Source organism: Hippocampus bargibanti, linkage group LG14 (assembly GCF_051943395.1).
Source record: "Hippocampus bargibanti isolate YZ-2025 linkage group LG14, ASM5194339v1, whole genome shotgun sequence".
In the NCBI taxonomy this organism is placed as follows: Eukaryota; Metazoa; Chordata; class Actinopteri; order Syngnathiformes; family Syngnathidae; genus Hippocampus; species Hippocampus bargibanti.
Window position 1 is genome coordinate 17,717,449 of NC_142747.1, and position 24,371 is coordinate 17,741,819.

The 24,371-nt window shown below is 39.3% G+C and overlaps 3 protein-coding genes across 7 annotated transcripts in view; 2 read left to right on the plus strand and 1 right to left on the minus strand.

The window, feature by feature from the left end:
* The window catches only part of sytl2b (synaptotagmin-like 2b), a 25,349-nt gene extending 20,037 nt beyond the window's left edge, over positions 1-5,312 (plus strand). For all 4 annotated transcript variants that reach the window (XM_089013710.1, XM_089013711.1, XM_089013712.1 and 1 more), the window contains 4 exons: positions 170-254; positions 1,844-1,940; positions 2,011-2,216; positions 3,137-5,312. In XM_089013710.1, the coding sequence (XP_088869836.1) occupies positions 170-254; positions 1,844-1,940; positions 2,011-2,216; positions 3,137-3,285 (537 nt within the window). In that variant the 3' untranslated portion in view covers positions 3,286-5,312. The remainder of the gene's footprint in view (positions 1-169; positions 255-1,843; positions 1,941-2,010; positions 2,217-3,136) is intronic.
* Positions 4,877-10,951, minus strand: LOC148888641 (zona pellucida-like domain-containing protein 1). Of its 2 annotated transcripts, XM_089013714.1 has the most exons (10): positions 10,704-10,819; positions 9,543-9,769; positions 9,292-9,476; positions 9,143-9,215; positions 8,907-9,004; positions 8,763-8,843; positions 8,528-8,699; positions 7,021-7,120; positions 5,887-5,913; positions 4,877-5,009 (listed from the first exon to the last, which is right to left on the minus strand). In XM_089013714.1, exons 1-10 carry the CDS (start codon positions 10,798-10,800, stop codon positions 4,930-4,932), a joined length of 1,140 nt encoding a protein of 379 aa, XP_088869840.1. In that variant the 5' UTR covers positions 10,801-10,819; the 3' UTR covers positions 4,877-4,929. The 2 variants fall into 2 exon arrangements, 1 of the variants encoding a protein (XP_088869840.1); XR_016117157.1 differs by having other exon boundaries at positions 4,898-5,009; positions 5,887-7,120; positions 10,704-10,951.
* Positions 10,952-14,554: 3,603 nt separating this feature from the next.
* hspa8b (heat shock protein family A (Hsp70) member 8b) lies at positions 14,555-23,996 on the plus strand. The gene is made up of 9 exons (XM_089012931.1): positions 14,555-14,714; positions 16,523-16,733; positions 16,813-17,018; positions 18,098-18,250; positions 18,318-18,873; positions 20,592-20,794; positions 20,864-21,062; positions 22,461-22,693; positions 23,611-23,996. The coding sequence occupies exons 2-9, from the start codon at positions 16,529-16,531 to the stop codon at positions 23,809-23,811; spliced, it is 1,956 nt and encodes a 651-aa protein (XP_088869057.1). The 5' UTR covers positions 14,555-14,714; positions 16,523-16,528; the 3' UTR covers positions 23,812-23,996.
* Positions 23,997-24,371: the final 375 nt, after the last annotated feature.

A 24,371-nucleotide genomic window follows, 5' to 3' on the forward strand; every position in this document is an offset into this window, starting at 1 on the left:
AATCACCTTCAGCCGCTCATGACCAAGGTCTTATGTTGATCCCTTCTCCAGGACTTATGCACAATCTTGTGTTTAGACCTCCAAAACTACACATCACCAATAGGGAAAAAAAATTATTTCATATCGCTCCAATCATTTTCTGTCATCTTGTTTTAATGGTTTATTTTAGACAAGAACAACTCTGACGGCTTCAAGTGGGCGAGGAGAGATGAGAGTAGCTGTACGCTTCTTGCCCAAGGTCATTCACACTGAAGGTATTTCAAAATAAACATGAATTTTCATCTGATTAGTGTTTATATCGTTTTCCACCATTCTTGCTTGTTAGAAAAAGTAAATAGCCAAAAATTTAGTCAATTTAACATTTTTTCCCCCACATCTATGCAGATACCATCCGACTTACGACCGGTTCGACTTACGACCACCCATACTTACAACCACGACAGCTAGACCCATTTTTTTATTCTACGCCCGGCACCGCAACGCGCTAGCATCCCGGCAACGCGTACAACAATTTTGGCCAGCCAGCCAGCATCTCACTCTCGCACAGCAATCTACCGCGTGGCTACACTCAGTAGCTTGAAATATACAACAGAAAATCAAAATATAAATTGATAATATGAAATATGATAAAAATAACACTAAAAGGTGTAACATTTATAAATGAACTGTAAACAGTTTGATATATAATAGTATTCAACCGAAAAAGTTGCATAAAAACAACAGATTGTGTATTATCCTGGAGTGTAACCCTTGCGTCGGCCATTTTGAATTGCTTTTGACTTACAACCCTTTTGACTTACGACTGGTTGGTCGGAACGGAACACGGTCATATGTCGAATGGTACCTGTACTATTGCTCCGTCCTCCATGTGGATCTGCTATGTTTATCATTTTTTTGACCAATTTGAAGTGTTTAAAAGACAACCGACGTCTCCGGACAAGTTCTGTCCATAATTTGTAAAATGGCTTCAAATGACTTCTACTGAGCGTATTTTAAAATGATTCCACCGCATATAGCTATATTTTACGTTTTAAGACTCACGCTGAATATTCAGGAAGTCTTGTTTTTGATTTGGTGATGATGCCTGACGTGACGTCACATCTGGAACGCCCCTGACCGAGAAAGCGACCCAATGCATTTTGGGTACTTTTTTTCGTCTGAAAAACTGTGTTGATTGCGAAATTAGAAGGAAAACAACTAAATAACGCAATGGTGAATCGTTGTGTATTGCACCAAGACTGCTATTTGATACTAGTTCACACAAATTCCCAGCAGACAAATCACCCCATTTCCAACGGAGCTTAGGCGCCATCTTGTGCATTTTCTGGAATGCTACGTTGGAGTCCTTACGGCTCAAATTGATACGGGAGGACTTCTTTAATCGATTGCAAACATTTATGCTTTCCTCTTCAGAACTATTTTAATCATATTCAGAACTGGATGACGTCCTGGCGTGACGTCACAAACAAGGGGGACGGGACCTTCTGAAACTCGCCATTTCCGAGGTCATTTTGAAGTAGTTTTGGGACACTTTAACTCATTTTTATTGGTGTTTTGCATTTGACTAAAAATATCAGCCTGCATGTTTTGGGTATTTTAGATGATATAAAACGTTTTTCTGATGTCAGGAAACAAAAAAATGGTGTCGGTTGTCCTTTAAGGAGATGAGAGGTTCATTTTTGACAAGATAGTCACTTGTTAGGGCTCAAAATGGCCACGTATGAATCACATTAACCCTTTTGGGGACAGCGGTTACAAAAGTGGACAGTTTATCGGGTTACAGATTATCATCATTTGTGCACGTTGTGACAGTTCAAATCATGTCTTCCTTTCTTGTTTTTAGTGAACGGTGCTCCCATCACAGGAGAGATTCATATTTGGGTGAAAGAATGCAGGAGCCTGCCCTTAATCAGAGCCACCATTGACCCTTATGTGAAAGGGTACGCACTGCACAACAAGGAAATCTTTTATCGCCAAATGTATTGACTCCTTTTCTGGCGCTCTTTCCAGTTTTGTGCTCCCCGACACGAGCCGCAAGAGTCGTCAGAAGACGCGCGTGCTGAGGGGCACGGCGGATCCCGTGTTCAATCACACTATGGTATACGACGGCATCAGGGAGATGGACCTGGCGGAGGCCTGCGTGGAACTCAGCGTCTGGGACCGGGATAAGCTAGCCAGCAGCCTGCTGGGCGGACTCCGACTCGGAGCTGGCACGGGTACTGCACTTGAACACAGTCGAGGTTCTTTTTGATGAACAAAAACGACCAAAGTTACTTAAATTAACATTGGAAAAACTAAAATACAAAAAACACAAACTAAAAAACGATATTTTGGAATTTGCATCCTTACAGAATGGTATGATATCTTAGCATGAATCGCGTCCTTTTGTGTGTGGGAACTTAACCGTGCAGCAAAATATTGCACAACGGGGATGTAAAACACGCTGACAACTTCTATTTCAGATTTAGGAAATGTAAAAATCAATAAACAAATTAGTAAATAAATAAATGAATGAACGAATGTCAATGCTTGATCCGACTTTTTTTTTGCCAGTTCATAAATAAATAAGTACACAAATAAATCAATAAATAGGTATATAAATAAATGGATAAATAAATAAATAAATAAATAAATACATAAATAAACGCATGTCAATGCTTGATCCGACTTTTTTTTCCAGTTCATGAATAAATAAGTACACAAATACATGGTACACAAATAAATCAATAAATAAGTAAATAAATAAATGGATAAATACGTATATACATAATTACATATATACGTACAGTGAGACCTCAACTTACGAACTTAATTGGTTCCCAGACAGAGTGTGTAAGGCGAAAAGTGTGTATCTAAAAAAAAAAACTAATTTTAAGGGTTAGAAAATTAGAAAGTAAAAAAAAAAAATTTTTATGGGGACCTGGGAACGGATTATTCTCATTGGTTGGTTTCCTATGGGAAATTAATTTTTGGGCTACACACTTTTCACCTTACACATGTACTACTTACAGTATACTAGGCAAAGTTAGTGGATACACACCTCCAGTGTGTAACTTGAAAAATGAGAACAGCAGATGTTTTGAACTATTCTGAATCATGAAATCAATCTTCCGATAAAGCTTCAATCTCTGTTCAGGAAGGAGTTACGGCTCAGTGGTGGACTGGATGGACTCCACTCCTGATGAAGTGGCGCTGTGGACGCGCATGGCGGCGTCGCCCAATGAATGGGCAGAAGCCTTGCTGCCGTTGCGTATGTTGAGCTCCACCAAAGCGGCTTTCAGATAAGTTGACGTCTACCTTTTAAAAGTAACGTTTTTTTTAAATCCTCAAGCCAAAAGCCATTGGGACTTTTTAATGGGATTTTTTTTTTCCGATTCATTTTTAAACGGGCCGAAGATGAACAAACGAGAACATACGGAGCTTAAAAAAAGTCATTTTAATGTCTTCAAGTTATTCACTCCCAACAAAAGGCCCATTTGTACATTTGATCATTGTCGCCTATGAATTACTGCAAATTTCACACACATGCAACTGAGGGCATTCTTTCAACTCGCCAACAACTTGCTTTTTACAAACGTGGCCGTAGCTCGGGATAAAGTCCCACTTTTTGTTGATGCAAATGGATAACCGGTCGTGCAAAGCGGCAAACAAATACGGTCCACATTGTTAAAGTTGTAGTCACCATGACTTTGGCTGAATGTCTTTCATGACACAGCATCGCAAAGACTACTAAAGCTTTTATCAACTACAAGTATACATACATAAACCAAATTGGAAAAGAATGATTTTCTGTCCTAGCAGTGTCTATTCCTTTAAGGGATTTAAAAAAAATATGGTCGGGGTGTTCAAAGGTTTTATACAGTGATACCTTGGCTTACGAACTTAATTGGTTCCCAGACAGAGTGTGTAAGCTGAAAAGTGCGTATCCCCAAAATTAATTTCCCATAAGAAACCATTAAAATGAGAATAATCCGTTCCCAGGTCTCCATAAAACATAATTTTCTACTTTCGAATTTTTCAAGCCTTAAGACTACACAAAATATACCTTATTTTATGTATAATAAATGTGCTATGGTATTATAATTAAAGAAATAACCTGTACTGTGTAATAAAGTCGTTTTATTTACCTTTGTGATGGTCGTTGATAGCTTGATGGAATGAAGTGGCCGGTTTCCTCAGCATTAAACACTTGATGAGGAACGTAACCTTCTTCTTTCACCATCTTGAGGAATGATCCCTTGTAGGCGCTTTCTCTGCGATAATTTTATCTAGTTCCTCATCAATTGTGTTCTGTTTAGCTGGGTTGATAGCTTTTTGCATCAAGTGTACAGATGGCTTGTGCGGGTTGTTTGTGGAGCCTGATTGATGGGATATTTTAACCTTGCAGTCTACACTCTGCCTTTGAACTATCAAAGTTGAAACTCTCTCACTGTCGTCTGCCTGTTTCTTTAATGTTTAAACCACCCCCCTCACTGCTACGTTCTTGACCAATCACATGGCTTTAAACGAAGACTGGGGGCGGGGAATAGAGGACAAAAACAGTCGGCTGCCATTTTGTTGTTAGAATGGGCTCGTTCGCGAATGACACATCACTCATTGAGTCAGCTCAGTGTACGAAAAAAGTTCGTCTGCCAAGGTAAAATTTTCATAAATTTAACGTTCATAAACCGAAAAGTTTGTAAGCCAAGGGGTTCGTAAACCGAGGTATCACCGTATATTAGTGGTTCTGTACTGCCATCACTTCTTATATGACCGCAACAATATTTTTGTTCGATGTTCACACTAAACTACATAGACGGACAAAACATTTCTTCAATTTGCGTCTGTTAAATAAAGTTTGCATTTACAAATAAGGTGCTTTTGAATAATGTGTCCTCGGGAAGAAAGAAAAATAAGCTTTGACGTGGTAATTATTCAGAAAAAAAGAATTTAGAATCTAAAATCGACCAAAATGAGGACATTTATGATGATCGCCACCACACGGTCACTGTAGGGTCGCGCTGATACACCTGAGGAATGAAAAATATATATATATATTGCTTCGAATCCTCCATGCATCCATTTTCAAATTTGTTTTTGTGTCGTGGACGGTCCTGGAGCCTATCCAACCTGTCTTCGGGCAGTAGGCGTGGGACACACCCTGAACTGGTTATACACTAATTGCAAGGCACATTTAGACAAACAACCATCTGCGCCACACTGCCACCTAGTGACAATTTAGTGTTCAATCAGCCTGCCGTCATGTTTTTAGGCATGTGGGAGGAAACTGGAGAAAACCCACTTCATACAAATACAGTAAAGTCTCGTTATATCGATATGGAGATAGTCCCGGAGATAATTTCTATGCACGCACTTCATGCAAACAGGGTCGGATATATCGATAGTCCCGGTTATATCGATATTTTTTCGGACTCCCTTGAATATCGATATAACGAGACTTTACTGTAATAGCGTCAATGCTGTTGATACATTTGTCTATAACTGCTATCCCATAGTTAACAAAAGATAACAAGGACGAAGATCAAAACTTCCATTTTGGAACAAAAGCGGGCAAAGTGGTATGTACGATTTTTATTGCATACGTTTTATTTCATTGATGTAGAGTTCAAATGTTTATGTGTTATATATAAATATATAATAGCTATTTTTTTATACTTGTTTGTAGTTTTACGGTGGTCATCATGCAAGTGAAATCACATGAAATAATTAACCCTTAAAAAACCGGAGTCCTCTGTTTCAAATGGAAGCACAGTAGAACACTTTGCCCGCTTTCCGTCCGAAATGAAAGTTTTTGATCTTCGTCCTTTTTATCTTTTGTTAACTATGGGATAGCAGTTATCGACAAATGTATCAACAGCATTTACATATACAAACAGATATTCTTACCATAAGAAGCTGTGTTAGTTTGAAAATCTGAAACGAAAAACAAACAAAAAAAGACATGACATAAAACACAATGTGTTTATAACTGAACTGTGTTCCCTTTTAGTTTGATTCAATTGTCAGGATGAATAAAAACACTCATCACTTGTGGACAGCAACCTAGAATTTAAGACTTTTTTTTCTTTAACTCATTCACTGCCAGAAGTACAAAAATGTGCCCACTCCAGTGCCAGGGTTTTTGTCATTTTCACTCACACAAATTCCATACCCATAGAATATTGAGGACTATTAGGACTACATAAATATTCAAAGAAAGCAGCATAGGAAACCTTTCATCCGAATAAAACAGTTAATTTCTAAATTATATGGGTCTGGAGTTATGAGCTTGAAATGAGGGTGGCTGTCCAAAATACAATGCAATACATACAGTACATATTGGTTCATATAGCGCTTTAACAGCAGCTAAAGCTGGAACAAAATGCTAATATGTACAAAAGGCAAATGCTCCCCCCTCGTGGGAGTGAAAAACATTGTCAGAGGTCTAACCAGCACTTTATCAGCACCCCTCCTGCAAGACAAAAACAAAACCCAAATACAGGTAAAATCCGACTTACGACCGGCTTGATTTACAACCGCCCATACTTACAACCATGACCTCCAGATCCTATTTTTTATTTTAATTCTACGCCTGGCACCGCAATGCGCTAGCATGCCGGCAACGTGTAGGACAATTTTGCCAACCATCATCTCACTCTCGCACAGCAATCAACCGTATGATGGCACCAGAGAGGGGGGGGGGGGGGGGGAGTTTGCATGTCATTTAGCCTCCGAGTCTCTATTCAACATTTTGAATGGATTTCGACTTACAACCATTTCGACTTACGGCCGTTTGGTCGGAACGGAACACGGTCGTAAGTCGGATGTTACCTGTAAATTCGGGAATGGCAGTGAATGAGTTAAATATGTTTACCCACTTAGCATATGTTGACCTTCACAGGGTGAAGTGAGGCCTTCCATCCATTTTTTTTTTGTGTGTGATTCTCAATGGGGAAAAAAAATGGTTATACCTGGTTTCTTTGCGGTCTGTGAGTGCAGGGGGTTCGGCGGGGTGGTTGAAAATATATTTGAAATGCACACCTCTGCTCTTTCTGCCCACCATAATGGGCGGCGATGTAACCGTGGCGTTAGCTAACATGTCCTCAGCCTCTCTTCTTTTTCTGCGGCCAACTGAACAGACCTGTTCAAACCAAACAAAACAAAGAAATTGCACTTTTTATTCTTCAAGAATTTCCCATTTTGATTTTCAACGCCATACTTGACGGTTAAGATAAAATACGATGATGACGTATAGTAGCAACCAACTAAAAGGACTGGTAGCCGTCAAATTATTTGAGAAATTGCAGCGATCATATTTATGGGTTTCGGAGATTTTACTTATTACTGCATGTGGTTCGCCGCATATGTAGCGGGACGGAATGTGTAAAAATCTTCGGCTAGTTTATCTTCGCCATGACAAGTAACGCAATATTTTTAGTTTGATTACTTTGAGTTGGACAACTATTTTCATTCAGGGACAAAAGCAACATTTATATTGGAACTTCAAAGAAAATAAATTATTCATAATTGCTACTCATTTGCGTATCTGTATGTTAGCCACCAGGCTGAATTCTTCACACAAGGAGAATGACCTACGACAGGAGCAAAATTGGAATTTTCTTCAACCAAAAAATAAATAAATACATAAATAAATAGATGAACAAATATATACAGTAAAGTCTCGTTATATCGATATAAAAAAATATCGATATAAAACTATCGATATACACATGAACATAGAAAAATCGATATAAACTATCGATATATCCGATATCGATATAACGAGAACTGTACATAAAAAAAAAACAAATTAACACATAAATAATAAATGCATTAAATAAAGAAAGAAATGCACAAATAAAGAAATGCACAAATACATAAAATATAAATAAATAAATAAAGCAAAAATAAATACATCGTTAAATATATAGGTAAATAAATACATAGATGAATAAATAAATAAATAGATAAATAAATAAATAAACCACAATAAATAAGTAACTAAATAAATGCACAAATACAAAAATAAATAAGTAAATAAATAAATGCACACATAAAAATAAATAAATACACAAATAAATGCACACATAAATAAATAAATAAATGCACAAATAAAAAATGAAGGCAGAAATAAATACACAAACAAATAAATAAATAAATAAATAAATAAATACATGGACACACGGATCAACAAACAAGCAAATAAATTAAAGCACATATAAATATGTAAATAAATAAATACATGGAGAAATGGATAAACAGATAAATAAACAAGAAAATAAATACATCGAATCATATAGCGCCATATGTTCACCATTCCGTCGGACCGCGTTAGCTCGAACGCTTCCGACTGATTAATGGAGAATAAGCTTTCAGCACTCGACCACTATCATTCAGGAAGTAAAGGAAACTGCTCCATTACCACGGAAGAAAAGATCAATGCGCGCAAAAAAAAAAAAGTGAAAGTGCGCCCACGCCATGTGTGCTTGCTCATTTATCGATATGTTACTCAACAGGCCTCATGGACAAGTTGCATGATGAGGCTCACCGGTTTGAGAGCCTCACAGGCGGACACTTCGCACAGCCTCGTCACACAGTGTAGGTAGAACGTGGACACAGTTCGATTCTTGTGCTCCACGAATCGAAAGGCTTCAAAGGAAAAATGCGCCACCTGGGATTCGCCGTTCAGTATGACCTGGGTCTGCTCGTCGCGTGTACAGCTGGGGAAGACAAATCAGGTGAACGGGGGGTGATCCGAATGCGTAAACCCGTTGTTTGCTCACCCGATAAAAAGGTCATAGAAGGAATCGAAATCCGGGAAGGGGCTTGTGGTGGCGTAGCATCGATCCAGCAGCACGTTGAATCTTTCAAACAGATCCGCAGTTGTCTTTAACATGAAAGCGTTGTGAAAATGACAGGCAACCTACCTGTCTGTTAAATTGGTGGCTCGGACGGCGACGTAGATTTTGGTCTTCAGTTGGAGTCCCGTGGTTGGGATGGTAAGAGCGTTTTGAAATTGATCGTCCTGATCAATCAGAAAAAAAAATCCACTTATAGTCAGAGTACCAAAAGTTAAAATATTACAGCAAGAATCGATCAAAGTTAATGAATGCAAGAAGTGACGTAGAAAAACTGATTGGGAGTTTCACAGATCCCCTCTGACCTCATATAACTCCAAGCTCAACGTGCTGATGAAGCTGCCATTGTTGTCTTTAATGGCCACGTTCACACCAGCTCTGTCAATCATTTAAACAACAAACGTGACGGAGAGATTCACAAAAGTTGCACAGTTCCAAGACACGTCCTACTCACACGCCCAGTTCAGTGTTATTAATGATATATTGCATGGGGTAGAGGCAGGAGAACATGTAGACGAGCTGCGGCCTGTAGGTGACCACACCGGGCGACGGGTCAATGGAGTTGACGGTGCCGGAAATGTTGACATATTGGACGTTAGAGAAGTCAGCGAATACTCCGGTGCCCACCTTATTGATGATCTTCAGAGAAAGCCGACAATCAAATCATTGACCTTTAGCGCAAAGGGAACGACGTGACATTCCTACGTTAAAATCATTCCCGCAAGACGACATGGCGCTTTCGTTGATGGGGAAAGTGAATTTTAAGACGGGCGGATCCACGGCGAAGTCTGCCGCGCCGAAGCATTTGGCGTTATTCAACTCGTTATTGAGTACCAGGAGGGACTCGTTGTACAGAGCTTGGTACACGGGGCAAAGGAAGATGCTTAGATCCATGTCCTCCGTGCCGCAGTATACCATGATGTCAGAATTTTCTGAAACAAACACAAACTTTCTCACCGCACAAAGAAAATGTGAACAGAGTAGACACCCGTACATAGATATATATATACAGTGATACCTTGGCTTACAAACTTAATTGGTTCCCAGACAGAGTGTGTAAGGTGAAAATTGTGTATCCCAAAAAATAATTTCCCATAGGAAACCATTAAAATGAGAATAATCCGTTCCCAGGTCCCCATAAAACATAATTTTCTACTTTCTCATTTTATAAGCCTTAAATCTACACAAAATATGCCTTATTTTATGTATAATAAATGCTCTATGGTATTATAATTAAATAAATAAACTGTACTTTATAATAAAGTCATTTTATTTACCTTTGGGATGGTCGTTGATGGCTTGATGGAATGGAGTGGCCGGTTTCATCAACATTAAACACTTGATGAGGAACGTAACCTTGTCCTTTCACCATCTTGAGAAATGATCCCTTGTAGGTGCTTTCTCTGCGATAATTTTATCTAGTTCCTCATAAATTGTGTTCTGTTTAGCTGAGTGGATAGCTTTTTTGCATCGAGTGTACAGATGGCTTGTTTGTGGAGCCTGATTGATGGGATATTTTAACCTTGCAGTCTACACCCAGCCTTTGAACTATCAAACTATCTCACTGTCGTCTGCCTGTTTCTTTAATGTTTAAACCACCTCCCCTCACTGCTGCGTTCTTGACCAATCACGTGACTTTAACCGAAGACTGGGGGCGGGGAATAGAGGACAAAAACAGTCGGCTGCCATTTTGTTGTTAGGAGAAGGGGCTCGTTCGTGAACGACACATTCACTCATTGTGGCAGCTCCGTGTGTATGCCGAGAAATAGTTCGTATGCCAAGGTAAAAATTTCATAAATGTAACGTTCGTAAACCGAAAAGTTCGTAAGGCAAGGGGTTCGTAAACCGAGGTATCACTGTACTTACCTGGTGGTCTGTTTGTGACACTCGTCAGGCACTCAGCTGGGATCTGAGCCCGGGCCCCTAACAGACTAAGTTGGCACACAAGCAGAACCAGCCACATTTTTCTGGACAGACAAGAAATGACAGTGACACGTGGAAAAACAACTAGTGGAGTGCAAACCTCAGTAGCCAGCTGTTGGGGGGAAAAGTCATCATTTATGAGAAAAAAAAGTCTATTTGTCCCAACTATGTCGCAAAAACGTATGTGTGTGTGTGTGTGTGTGTGTGTGTGTGTGTATGTGTATGTATATGTATAGTATATATACACATACAATTACATTCTTGTGAAATTACAAATTGTAATATTTGGTAATACATATATACATACAGTACATACGTATACATTGCATACGTATGTAAGACTGTATCTATTAGCTATGTAGCTAGCTCGCTATTAGATATCTATTAGCTAGGTATTAGCTATCTATTCTCTACCTATTAGGTATCTATTTGCTAGCTATGTAATCATAATAATAATAATAATAATAATAATCATTTATAAGCGCCTTTCAAAACTCTCAAGTTCACTTAACAATCACACATTGTCTGTGGGTGAGCAGCGGCAGCCACACACCCCAACGTTCACTTAACCCGCAAGCAAGTCTTCCATTTCTAATGATACTGGATTTTGATACCACTAGTTTATTTTTTATTTTTCAAATTTGATTTTGCAGGTATCGATGCCTGACTTACATTTTTTTAACTTTTTCTGTATTACATCACCAAAAATGAACACCCGTACTTTCTACTATCTTCATTGTCAAAATGCTTATTTACCAACATTTGTAATTAGCTAGCTTGCTATCTATTAGTTATCTATTAGCTCGCTAGCTAACTTGATCTATTTGAGTTATTCCCGGTTGAGTGAACGCTGGCACATGTGGCTGCCGCTGCTCACCCACAGAAAAACGTATCCTGTGACTGTAAAGTGACCTTGTATACATATGTACTGTATGTATATATGTATTACCAAATATTACAATTCGTAATTTCACAAGAATGTAATTGTTTTCCTAAAAAATATAAAGACTTCTTGTGCTATGATTATTTTCCATACCTACTGTAATATTATGTTTATAAATAATTAACCCTACGATCACTAATAATAATAATAATAATAATCAAGATAATAATAAAAAAAACATGCTGCATTCTCACCTGTAAATCTTTTCTGTCTTCCACCCTTCCCACATATGACTCCATTTATAAAGTCACCCAAAGGGGCGTGTGAGGTGAACCCACCAAACAATAGTGCAACATGAGCCTTGACTTCCACAGTATAAATGCCTTTTATTTTTGTTTTTCAATATCTCAATTCAACCTTTTCTTTCTAGTACCAGCGCCTTTATACAAGAAGACTAGTTTGTTCCACTGCAGCTTTTCAACACGTATTTATAAATGGTGTAATTTCAAAAACAATCAAAAACAACATCTGTCATAATTGATCGTGCTATATGTTTAACATGAGAAAAATCTGACAGGATGCCACCAAGCAAGAAGAGAGAAGAAGCGACAGTAAAACAGGCCAAAATCCCGATGGCTGTTACAGCAATAAATAAATAACATAAATAAAGAAATAAAAACAAGCTGATTATTTGTGGTTTAACCAATTTAATTAAAACAGTTTTGATATAACTATTTCCAAATGTCGAAGCTTGAAAATTGAGATAAGGAATTCTATTCTTTGGCTCTCAAACGATGAAGTTGAAGTATAAACATTTCTGCATCGGCGGCCATTTTGTTTTCCACGGTGACGGATATTCAGAGCTATTTAGCTGGCTACCTAGCTAGCACTTTATTTGCTATCTAGCTGGCTCGTTAGCTATCTATTAGCTAGCTACGTTTCTATATAATAATAATAATAATCCTTTTTTCACACGGTGGTGTATTGTGGCAACAGTCGTAGGGGGAGCTGTAAAACTAGACGGCCCTTGATGCAAAGACCAACCGAGAATATGATCTCTGCCACATGGGTGTGGCCTTTTCATAACGGCCACCGCATTCTCTATTCCGCTTCCGTTTTTTTTTTTTTTTTCTTCGTCTTTAGTTATCAGCATAGCACCGAGGCAGCAACAAGAGTGTCGGTTACGAAAGTCGGTGAAGTGCCAAGCGCCATTTTTTTTAAATCACATCAAAAGAGCTGTGAGGATATGATGTTCTCACGTTACTTTGTTTGTGCCTGTTGTTTGCTATGTAACGCTTGTACTGCCCATATTTTTCCCAGCTGTTTTCACAAGAAAAGAATAGCCATTCCCCCTTAAAAAAAAAAAAAAAAAAAAAAAAAAAACGCTCACAGGATAAGTTTTTCTGTGGGTAAGCAGCGGCAGCCACACACGCCCGCGTTCACTCAACATAATTTAGAAATGAAATGTATTATGATGATTATTATTATTTGATAGAAAGGTAGCTAGCTAATAGATAGCTAACAGACAGCTAATAGCTATCTAGCTAGCCAGCTAGATAGCTAATAGATAGCTAGCTAAATAGCTAACGAGCCAGCTAGATAGCAAATAGAGAGCAGATAAAGTGCTAGTTAGGTAGCCAGCTAAATAGCTCTGAATATCCGTCACTGTGGAAAACAAAATGGCCCCCGATGCAGAAATGTTTATACCTCAACTTAATCGTTTGCTTCAATTTTCAGGCTTCGACATTTGGAAATAGTGATATCAAAACTGTTTTAATTAAATTGGTTAAACCACAAAGAATCAGCCTGTTTTCATTTATTCATGTTATTTATTTATTGCTGGAACAATAATTGAATGTAAAACATGTAATTATTATTAATAATAATAATGTTTTTCACATAATTTTACATGTTTTTGGTCATTAATCAAACGACAACCGTGTAGCATATGTCACACTGCTACAGGATGTTGCAACAGGTCAAAGAGCAGCGGTGACGTCACGACCGCAGGTAGACTAACATGGTGGCACAATAAAGACTTTGACAAAGCAACTCTTCTCCTCTCATTCCTCTGGACGCAACATTGGCGACGAAGATGGACTTCTACACAGCTCCCCTCCCCTCGTTCCTCGCGCTCCCCGGTGAGCCACCAGTCCCGTTGTCCCGCTGGTATGACTCTTTCACGACATATCTGACGGCGATCGGACTAAACGAAGCAAGCGACGCACGGCTACGAAAAAGAGGCACAAAATGGCGACCTCCTGTGGCCACCTCTTTTTCCACAGGCTGATAAATTCCTTATATGGAGCTTGGACGCCCTCTTCTGGCGGCTTTTGGGTGCAACACGGTGTCCTCAGACCAAACAAGTACAGCAAAATACATTGACGTGATGGAAGGACCGCTACAATGCGTCTTTTTTACGGTCAGGGGCGGTCCTTTAGTGACGTCACGTACGGACTCGTCACCAACTCAAAAACAAGACTTCCTGAATATTCAGCGTGAGTCTTAAAACGTAAAATATAGCTATATGCGGTGGAATCTGTAAAATACGCTCAGTAGAAGTCATTTGAAGCCATTTTACAAATTATGGACACAACTTGTCCAGTGACGTCGGTTGTCCTTTAAGTTAAGCAACATAACTGAGGAGCCACTTGGGAGCTAAGAGCTGGATCTCTTGAGTGACCCGAGCCAAAAGAACCGAGAACCGCTTCTCTGAAAAGAGCCCGGATTCCCATCACTGGTGTGGGAGTAGTTTTCCACAGTTGCATAACAACGTGATCGTCACGTCATGATTATTCACGACGGTGGTTTCAGGGGGAGGTTTTTTTTTTAAACCAAAGAAAAGCCTCCCTTGTATTAGCAACAGAATTTAATTGTTTTTCATTGGACCGTCGACGGCTCCGCCTTTCCTTCTGGAGACTTCTGTGGCGGCTGTGCTGCGTCGTTAAAGGCTCCAACGGCAAAACTAGCCCTTTCCTTTTCCTCTTGGCCGTCGTATCGACGCTTCGTCAGGCAGCCGGTCTAAAACCACCGCTGAGGCCTTAAAGAACTCCGATAGTCTGTGAAAAGAGGTGAGTACGCGCAATGGCGTATATACTTACTGTTTGTAAGAGTAACTTTTCTAGAAGGGAATGTTTTCGAAGTTAAACTCGTCGACCACCAAGGATAACCGAATAAATTTGCTCTTTTAGTAACACATTTTCCAATAACTTGCAATCCAATACATACTATTTATATGCTTTAAATGTAGCAACGCACATGTATTGCAACTAATGTTTTTCGAACTTTTTGCGTACTATAATCACCGATACCCAAGAGAGCATTTTTTTTGGGTGAATAATGCACGTTAGATCCGGTTATGGGTCGTATCCTTCATGAAAAGTGTAGTTTTAATGAAAAAAATATTATGTAACAACGTATTTTAAGAAAAAGGAACCATAAGAATGTTTGCCTCGAGGAAGTGAGGAGCCACGCCCGAGTAACGAGTTGAGGTTTTGTTCATGAAGCGCGCATGCGCACTTCATGTCATGACTAGTTCAAATTTTGAACAACTCCCCCATCTGGTTTATGTAACCCGAGCATCTGTTTTCTCGGGTGCTTCGCATAGCAACATTAGTCATACGTGTTTGAAATATATTAAGTTGTTAAGTTTAAATAGGGCGCAGACGTTTTGCTAAATTGCAATCGGTGCAAGGTTCCATTACAATTTTATTTGCCTTCAGGCATTGTGGCTTGACAAAACCGCTATTAATAGCTAGCTAGCTAGCTTTCTATTTGAGTTATTCCGGGTTGAGTGAACGCTCGCGCATGTGGCTGCCTCTGCCTTCCCACCGAAAAACGTATCCTGTGACTGTAAAGTGACCTTGAGAGTTTTGAAAGGTGCTTATAAATGAAATGTATTATTATTATTGTGAGGATTATGATGAAAAGTACGCTGACCTAATGGGATAAGAAAATGACAACTAATATTTTTAATTACTCACAGTCTAATAGTACCATATCTATTTAAATGGTTTCCAAACGTGTTTTTTTAGTGAACCTCGCAAGATCCAAATTTCAGGTTTACACAGTTTCAGTCCTCAATGGTAGAAAAACACCACACTAGTTTACATATGCACAGTAGTACAATAAATTGTGTTATTCGTAGTTTCAGAGAAGCATGGTTGTTGAATTGGGAAAGCGTTACAAAAAACGGCAGGTTAACCCATTTACGGCAAACGTGTTCATATGAGCACAGATAAATTCATTTTAAAATTCTAATAAAATCAAAACAGAGTGACAGATTCAAGCAGAGTATATAATTAACAACAATGTAATAATATATAAATGACAATAATTAATTTGGCAAGAAACAATATTAATGCCTTTGAAAATGAATTTATCTGTGTTCATATGAACATGTTCGGCATAAATGGGTTAAAAGTAATACAAATGAAAGATAGAGGAACCAAAGTAAAATCCATTATGCAATAAATTGATGTATGTAAAGCGACTGCTGATTATAAATTTCACAATTTCTTTCCCATTTCTTCTTTCTAAAGGGGCAATCTAAAGTGTTGGCCCATACTGATGCACTATTGGAATAGAAATGGATACATTTGTATGTGTTTATATCTGAGATAAATGTTGCTATAGTGAGAAGTCCCTTGTTGTGGAAAAAAATATTGCTACAAACAAATTTTATTGTACGACTTTCACTGTAATCAATTAATGGGAATTAATTAATAGGAATCAAACTGAATTTTAATCTATGACATGATTTTCTAGTATAGCTTTCAAATTGAAAACTGAAACGATTCAGGCTGCTTGTGAAGAGAGACCGTCAAACGACACTGTGCTTCATAATAACGCCGCTCTTTTCTCATCGCCATCTTTTCAGAAAGCCATGGCCAAGGCACCAGCAGTTGGTATTGATCTGGGCACCACCTACTCTTGTGTAGGCGTGTTCCAGCACGGCAAAGTGGAGATCATTGCCAACGATCAGGGCAATAGGACCACGCCCAGCTATGTTGCCTTCACAGACTCGGAGAGGCTGATTGGCGATGCGGCTAGGAACCAAGTCGCCCTGAATCCTAGCAACACCGTATTTGGTATGAAATACTTGTATTGACCAATGACCGAGTTTAGTTATTTACTTTTTAAAAATGATTACATGATCTTCCCCCTCAGATGCCAAGCGACTCATTGGCCGGCACTTTAACGAGGAAGTGGTTCAGTCCGATATGAAGCACTGGCCCTTCGCCGTCATTGACGATAACTCGCGTCCCAAAGTCCAGGTGGAGTACAAGGGCGAGACCAAGAGCTTCTACCCTGAGGAGATCTCCTCCATGGTTCTCCTTAAAATGAAGGAAATTGCAGAGGCGTACCTTGGCAAGGTGTGGAAACGACGTTTATTTAGATTTTGATTACTTTTGAGATGGATTATTTGGTACCGTATAGCATACGTGCTAACTACTCCGGTTTTGCCGTAATGAGTACAGATTTCATTGTCTCATTCCGGGTTACGGTTTATTCATACCTTCCAACTACAGTGAGACCTCAACTTACAAACTTAATTGGTTCCCAGACAGAGTGTGTAAGGCGAAAAGTGTGTATGTAAAAAAAAAATTCCCATAGGAAACCATTAAAATGGGAATAATCCGTTCCTGGGTTTCCATGAAATATACTTTTAAACTAAATAAGCCTTAAAACTACACACAACATACCTTATTCTATGTATAATAAATGTGCTATTGTATTGTAATGAAAGAAATACACTGCATTGTATCATAGTCATTTTATTTACATTTGTGATGGTCATTTATGGCTTGATGGAATGGCGTTGGAGGTCGAAGGTCAAAGGGAATTGCTGTTTGGCAAGAGAGGCGCATTACATAAGGACTGTAATTAAAGAAATAAACTGTGCTGTAAAAAAAGTTTTATTTACCTTTTTGATGGTCGTTGATGGCTTATGGAAGGAGAGTCACCTTCCATAAGGACTGTCGGTAATTTAACCTCTGGTGCTGTTCGGTCATGTGCTTCCGCCGAAGATCACTCCGCCAGCTGTGGTGGGTGTGTATTATGAAAATAGTGCCTATTAAGGTTTAATTTTCAGAAATTTGATGTTTGTAAGTTGAGGTCTCACTGTACTCCGTTTTTACCGTGATGAGTCTGGTTTTCATTATCCTATTCCAGGTTACGGTTTATTAATGAGAATTACGGTTTCCAATAAAAAGAATGTCAACAATAGCAAATACCGAACGTTCATTCAAAGCACGAGATCGCTATATATCGTATGTAAATTTAGAACAGGTGATCAGCACAGTGCTATAGATGGCTAATAGCCAACTAGCGAATAGATCGCTAATAGCTAGATAGCTGACAGGCAGCTAGCAAATAGCCAGCTAGTGGACAGTGACAGTTGGTGCCGTGCGGTGCAGTTGTCGAGTAAACGTTCCATTGTGTTCCCTGGCAGCCCGTCACCAACGCCGTGGTGACCGTGCCAGCCTACTTCAATGACTCTCAGCGTCAGGCTACCAAAGATGCCGGAACCATCGCCGGACTCAATGTCCTCCGTATCATCAATGAGCCCACCGCGGCCGCCATCGCTTACGGCTTGGACAAGAAGGTCAGGCTCGGTCGATGAAGCGCGACGGGCTTTCTTTTCTTCGATGCTAACGTGTGTCTGATGCTAGGTCGGCAGTGAAAAAAACGTCCTCATCTTCGATCTGGGCGGCGGCACCTTTGACGTGTCCGTCTTGTCTATCGAGGATGGCATCTTTGAGGTGAAGTCGACGTCGGGCGACACTCATTTGGGCGGCGAGGACTTTGACAACCGCTTGGTCAACCACTTCATCGCCGAGTTCAAGCGCAAGCACAAGAAGGACATCACCGGCAACAAGCGAGCGGTGCGACGCCTGCGCACGGCGTCCGAGCGGGCCAAGCGCACCTTGTCTTCCAGCTCGCAGGCCAGCGTGGAGATCGACTCGCTGTACGAGGGCATCGACTTCTACACCTCCATCACCAGGGCTCGCTTCGAGGAGCTAAACGGAGATCTGTTCCGCGGCACCCTGGAACCCGTGGAGAAAGCGTTGCGCGACGGCAAGCTCGATAAGGCGGCCATCAACGAAGTCGTCCTGGTGGGAGGCTCCACTCGCATTCCCAAGATCCAGAAGCTGCTCAAGGACTTTTTCAACGGGAAGGAATTGAACAAGAGCATCAATCCCGACGAGGCGGTGGCCTATGGCGCAGGTATTATTATAATAAAATAATAGAAAATAATTTAATATAAAGTCATATAGGATAAAAAATAATCGAATAGAATTAAAAAAAATATATAATATAACTATAAAATGAATATCAAATAATATAAAATTTAATATAAAATAATTAAATATAACATTATGTAATATAAAATTATATAATATATATATATATAATGGAAGATAATAAAAAAATACTATAATATACAATAATAGATGTCGAAGATGGTAATAATGATAATAATAATCATGATGATAATAATAATACATTTAATTTACAAGCGCATTTCAACGCACCCACGAACACTTGACAATTAGAACAATTAACACTAGAACAATATAACCATAAATAATAAAAGACCTGATTAAACTAAACTTTGAATGAGGGGGGGAAAAATCCAATAAAATCCAATCTGGTACTTTTGATTGAATTAATAATACATTTGATTGTAAAGCGCCTTTTGAAAACTCGAGTACACTTTGCCACCTTTCAGAATTTAGTTTCCCCATATGAAATGATGTGAAGTCCATTTAATCATGTGATTCCGAGATTTAACTCATTCACTGCCAGATAATGTGGGGAAAAAAAAGTTGTCCACTCCAGCGCCAGGGTTTTGTCTTTTTTGTCGTTTTAGGACTACATACATATTCAATGCAGCGTAAGAAACCTTAGACTCTTCTTTCATTACAAAAAAATAGTTAATTCTTAAATTATATGGGTCTGGAGTTATATGAGCTTGAAATGAGGGGAGCTGTCCAAAATACAATACTTCCATATTGGTTTACATAGCGCTTGAACAACAGCTGAAGCTGGAACAAAGCTCTAACATGGAAAAAGGGAAATGCTTCACTCTCGTGGAAGGGGAAAAAAACATTGCCAGAGGCCTGACCAGCGCTTTGTCGGTATCCCAGCAAGAAACACCAGAACCCGAACAAATTCGGCCCCTCTACGTCATATTTTCAATTCCTGAATAAATTCAAGCATGGCAGTGAATGAGTTAAAGGGCAACCGACGTCACTTTTTTGTTTTTTAACTGACATCAGAAAAACGTTTTATAGCCTCTAAAATACCCAAAACATGCAGTATGATCTTTGTATTCAAATGATAAACACAAATAAAAATGACTTAAAGTGTCCAAAATCTGCAAAAAAAAATTGAGCTGCGAATTGGGCATTTTCAGAAAGTCCCGCCTCCAGTTCGTGATGTCACACCAATACGTCAAAACAGTACAGCAAAATACATTGACGTGATGGAAAGACGCTACAATGCGTCTTTTTTATGGTCATGAGGCGGTCCTTTTCTGACGTCACGTGAGGACTCGTCACCAACTCAAAAACAAGACTTACTGAATGTTCAGTGCGAGTCTTAAAACGTAAAATATGGCTATATGCGGTGGAATCTTATTAAAATATGCCGAGTAGAAGTCATTTGAAGCCATTTTAAAAATTTTGGACACAACTTATTCGGAGACGTCGGTTGTCCTTTAAAGGGACGGTGTTTTATTTTTTCAACGTAAAAAATTTTTTTTTATTGCATTTATTTAATTATTTGTATTTTTTTTTGGGTAAAAAAAATGCTCATAAATGAATCTAAACTGTATTTAGTCGCAAACTCCTGAAGCGACAAAGCACCTTTTGAAAATTGGAGATTTTTGAATGTCTATTTTTATTTATATTTTATTTGTATTTTTATTTATTTATTTTTAGCCGTGCAGGCTGCTATCCTGTCTGGCGACAAGTCGGAGCAAGTTCAGGACCTCCTGCTCCTGGATGTAACCCCCTTGTCTCTTGGCATCGAGACGGCCGGCGGCGTTATGACGTCGCTCATCAAGAGGAACACCACCATCCCCACCAAACAGAATCAAGTCTTCACCACCTACTCGGACAACCAACCCGGTGTGCTCATTCAGGTACAACCGCCGCCGCCGCTGCTCTCCCAACTCAAAACTAAGGCGTGATAATTGGTGAATTACCCCCAGGTATTCGAGGGCGAAAGAGCCATGACCAAAGACAACAACATTCTGGGGAAATTTGAACTAGCCGGGATCCCCCCGGCGCCCCGAGGCGTCCCACAAATCGAGGTGACCTTCGACATCGACGCCAATGGCATCTTGAACGTCAGCGCCGTCGACAAGAGCACCGGCAAAGAGAACAAGATCACCATCACAAATGACAAAGGTGCGCATGATGATACACTCGTCGAAACAAGCCGGACAAATTGAAAGTGGGGTTACCAATAAGATGTTTTATACACAAAAGGGTTATCTTTTGGATTGGATTTGCCTTTATTAGTCTCGCAGTGGAGAAATTTACATTTCACAGCAGCAAAGTTATGAAAATGCTCTGAGTAAAAGATAACGTGATGACTGTATTTTCTGGAATATAAGTCCCATCTTCAACAAATAACATTTAAAAATCTTTTCAAAAGTTTTCCATGCATAAGGCGCACCGCATTATAAGGGGCACATTCAATGAATGACATTTAAAAACATTTTCCATGCATAAGGCGCACCGCATTATAAGGGGCACATTCAATGAATGACATTTAAAAACGATCTCCACGCATAAGGCGCACCACATTATAAGGGCCACATTCAATGAATGACATTTTAAAATGTTTTCCTTACATAAGGTGCGCCGCATTATGAGGCGCATTGGTCAGCTTTTGAAAAAAAAAACATTTTAGATGCGCCTTATAGTGTAGAAAATACGGTACTTTGAATGAAAATGTTACAAGTAGGAACGGTCTATGCTTTTTTCACTTAAAAAAAATCATTATTACAATAGTTACCCTATTTTCTGGTGTATAAGGCGCACCCAAAAGCCTTTATTTTCTTCAAAAGATGACCGTGCGCCTTATATGTAAAGTCATATGGAGCCTCAACATACTCCCCGTAGAAGTTGTTTATGATGTGGTGTGCTTTATATTTGAAAAACTGTTAATATAGTAAAGTCTCGTTATATCGATAGTACTGCTTATTACGATACTATTTCTATGAACGCAAGGAGAAAATTTACATGCCGCAGGATCGGATATATCGATAGTCCGGTTATATCGATATTTTTTCCGACTCCCGAGAATATCGATATAACGAGACTTTGCTGTATTTATATTATATTTGGAAAACTTGATTCATTGAAGGTGCCTTATAGTCTGGTGTGTCTTATATGTGGAAAAAGTCTGAAAATACCTCATTCATTGGTGGTGCACCTTATACTCCTGTGTGCCTAATACACCGGGAAATATGGTAAATGAAAATATTGTAGTAATGCACCATTTTAATTTCTGGAAAAAACACATTTAAGGTTATTTTTGAGTTCCCATTGTAATGTGAAATGTTGTACTGTAATGTTGCCAGAGTTTGGGATGCACCAAAATTGAGGCAAAAATGGGACCAAAAACAAATACATTTAGATAGAGGCTTTTAGAAAATGAAATGTATATATTTAAAAAAACATTGGAATTGGAGTTCCCACCCGCAATCCGTAGTTAGTACAAGTTGTAGTAAAGTTCCGAGTTCGCATTTCTGCTTTCAACTAAAAAAAGCCAACATTTCATCACATTGACTTTGTCAGGTCGCCTGAGCAAGGAAGACATCGAACGCATGGTGCACGAAGCGGAGCAGTACAAGGCGGAGGATGACGTGCAGAGAGACAAGGTGGCCTCCAAGAACGCCCTGGAGTCCTACGCCTTCAACGTAAAGAGCACCATCGAGGATGAAAAGCTCAAGGACAAGATAAGTGAGGAAGACAAGACCAAGATTCTGGAAAAGTGCAACGAGGTCATCAAGTGGCTGGATGCCAACCAGGTAATGGAAATTAATGTTTAAAATTGTGAAGTACAGTGATACCTCGGTTTACGAACGTTAAATTTATGAACATTTTGCCTTGGCATATAAACTATTTTTCGTATTGTTCTCCTAACAAAGTGGCAGCCGGCTTGTTTTGGTCCTCTATTCCCCGCCCCCAGGCGTCGGTTAAAGCCACATGATTGGTCAAGAACGCAGCAGTGAGGGGAGGTGGTTTAAACATTAAAGAGACAGGCAGACGACAGAGAGATTGATAAAATGGATAGAAAACAGTGACATTTGGACTCGTTTCAACTTTGATAGTTCAAAAGCAGAGTGTATGCTGCAAGGTTAAAATTCCCATCAGGATCCACAAATAACCCGCACAAGCCATCTGTACACTTGATGCAAAAAGCTGTCAACCCAGCTAAACAGAACACAATTGATGAGGAACCAGGTAAAATTATGGCAGAGAAAGCACCTACAAAGGATCATTCCTCAAGATGGTGTGAAAGAATGCTACGTTCCTCATCAAGTGTTTAATGCTGAGGAAACCGGCCACTTCATTCCATCAAGCTATCAACGACCATCACAAAGGTAAATAAAACGATTTTATTATACAGTCCAGTTCATTTCTTTAATCACAATACCATAGCACATTTATTATACATAAAATAAGGCATATTTTGTGTAGTTTTAAGGCTTGGAAAATTAGAAAGTATAAAATTATGTTTTATGGGGACCTGGGAATGGATTATTCTCATTTTAATGGTTTTCTATGGGAAATTATTTTTTGGGATACACACTTTTCACCTTACACACTCTGTCTGGGAACCAATTAAGTTTGCAAGCCGAGGTATCACTGTACTATTTTCAGTTTTACTTTTTTGGGTCTGTTTTTCTATTTAAAACCCCTTCTCCTCTTGCTCCTCACTCAGTCTGCAGAGAAAGAGGAATTTGATCACCAGCAGAAGGAACTGGAGAAGGTGTGCAACCCCGTCATGACCAAGCTGTACCAGGGAGCAGGCGGCATGCCAGGGGGAATGCCGGGAGGAATGCCGGGTGGCGGACCTTTCCCAGGGGCCGGAGGTGCTCCCGGAGGAGGTTCTTCAGGACCCACCATTGAGGAGGTTGATTAAATCCAACTCCCAAATCCACCATGATGGATCTTGTATGCCTTACCTACCGTCTGTCAGAAGCTTCTTTCGGCTCACTCTCTCTGTACGTCATGGCTTTGAGCTCTCTTTGCACCCAAACCAACTACTTGGTGTTGCACTTTTATTCCATTCTAGCTTTTTGACAATAAATCTTTTCCTCAATGAAACTGTACAAAAGTAGTCTTTATTCGCCGACTCATTGCTGATGATTAGCGGTGGCTAATATGCAAAAGGTTGTTGAAATGGTCAACTTTTTTTAATAGCTTGTGCGCATCAGACTAGTTTCAAGTCACTATGTGTATTACTATATTTTTAAAAATACATTTCATTTATAATACAAGGCGAAAACAGCGCAATGATTATCTGCTTTAAAAAAAGTACATACATGTTCAGTCTCACAATTTGGTCAGGAGTCTCCCGATTTTGACCACAATACTCACTTTATAAAGCAACTATTGACACAATAGACAGTTCATTTTTATTTTATACATTTTTATACTAATTAAACAATGAAAGCATTTTTGTTTTATTTACTTCGAATT

What these genes read in the sequence shown, in the direction of transcription:
- LOC148888641 (XM_089013714.1), bottom strand. Translation starts at nt 10,800, where the DNA reads ATGTGGCTGGTTCTGCTTGTGTGCCAACTTAGTCTGTTAGGGGCCCGG. An exon ending in TGAGCTTGGAGTTATATGAG is followed by an intron (nt 9,005 to 9,142) that starts GTCAGAGGGGAT and finishes CTGATTGATCAG; the next exon opens with GACGATCAATTTCAAAACGC. An exon ending in GGTGGGCAGAAAGAGCAGAG is followed by an intron (nt 5,914 to 7,020) that starts GTGTGCATTTCA and finishes TTTTCGTTTCAG; the next exon opens with ATTTTCAAACTAACACAGCT.
- hspa8b (XM_089012931.1), top strand. Translation starts at nt 16,529, where the DNA reads ATGGCCAAGGCACCAGCAGTTGGTATTGATCTGGGCACCACCTACTCT. An exon ending in CTTACGGCTTGGACAAGAAG is followed by an intron (nt 18,251 to 18,317) that starts GTCAGGCTCGGT and finishes GTCTGATGCTAG; the next exon opens with GTCGGCAGTGAAAAAAACGT. An exon ending in GGCGGTGGCCTATGGCGCAG is followed by an intron (nt 18,874 to 20,591) that starts GTATTATTATAA and finishes ATTTATTTTTAG; the next exon opens with CCGTGCAGGCTGCTATCCTG.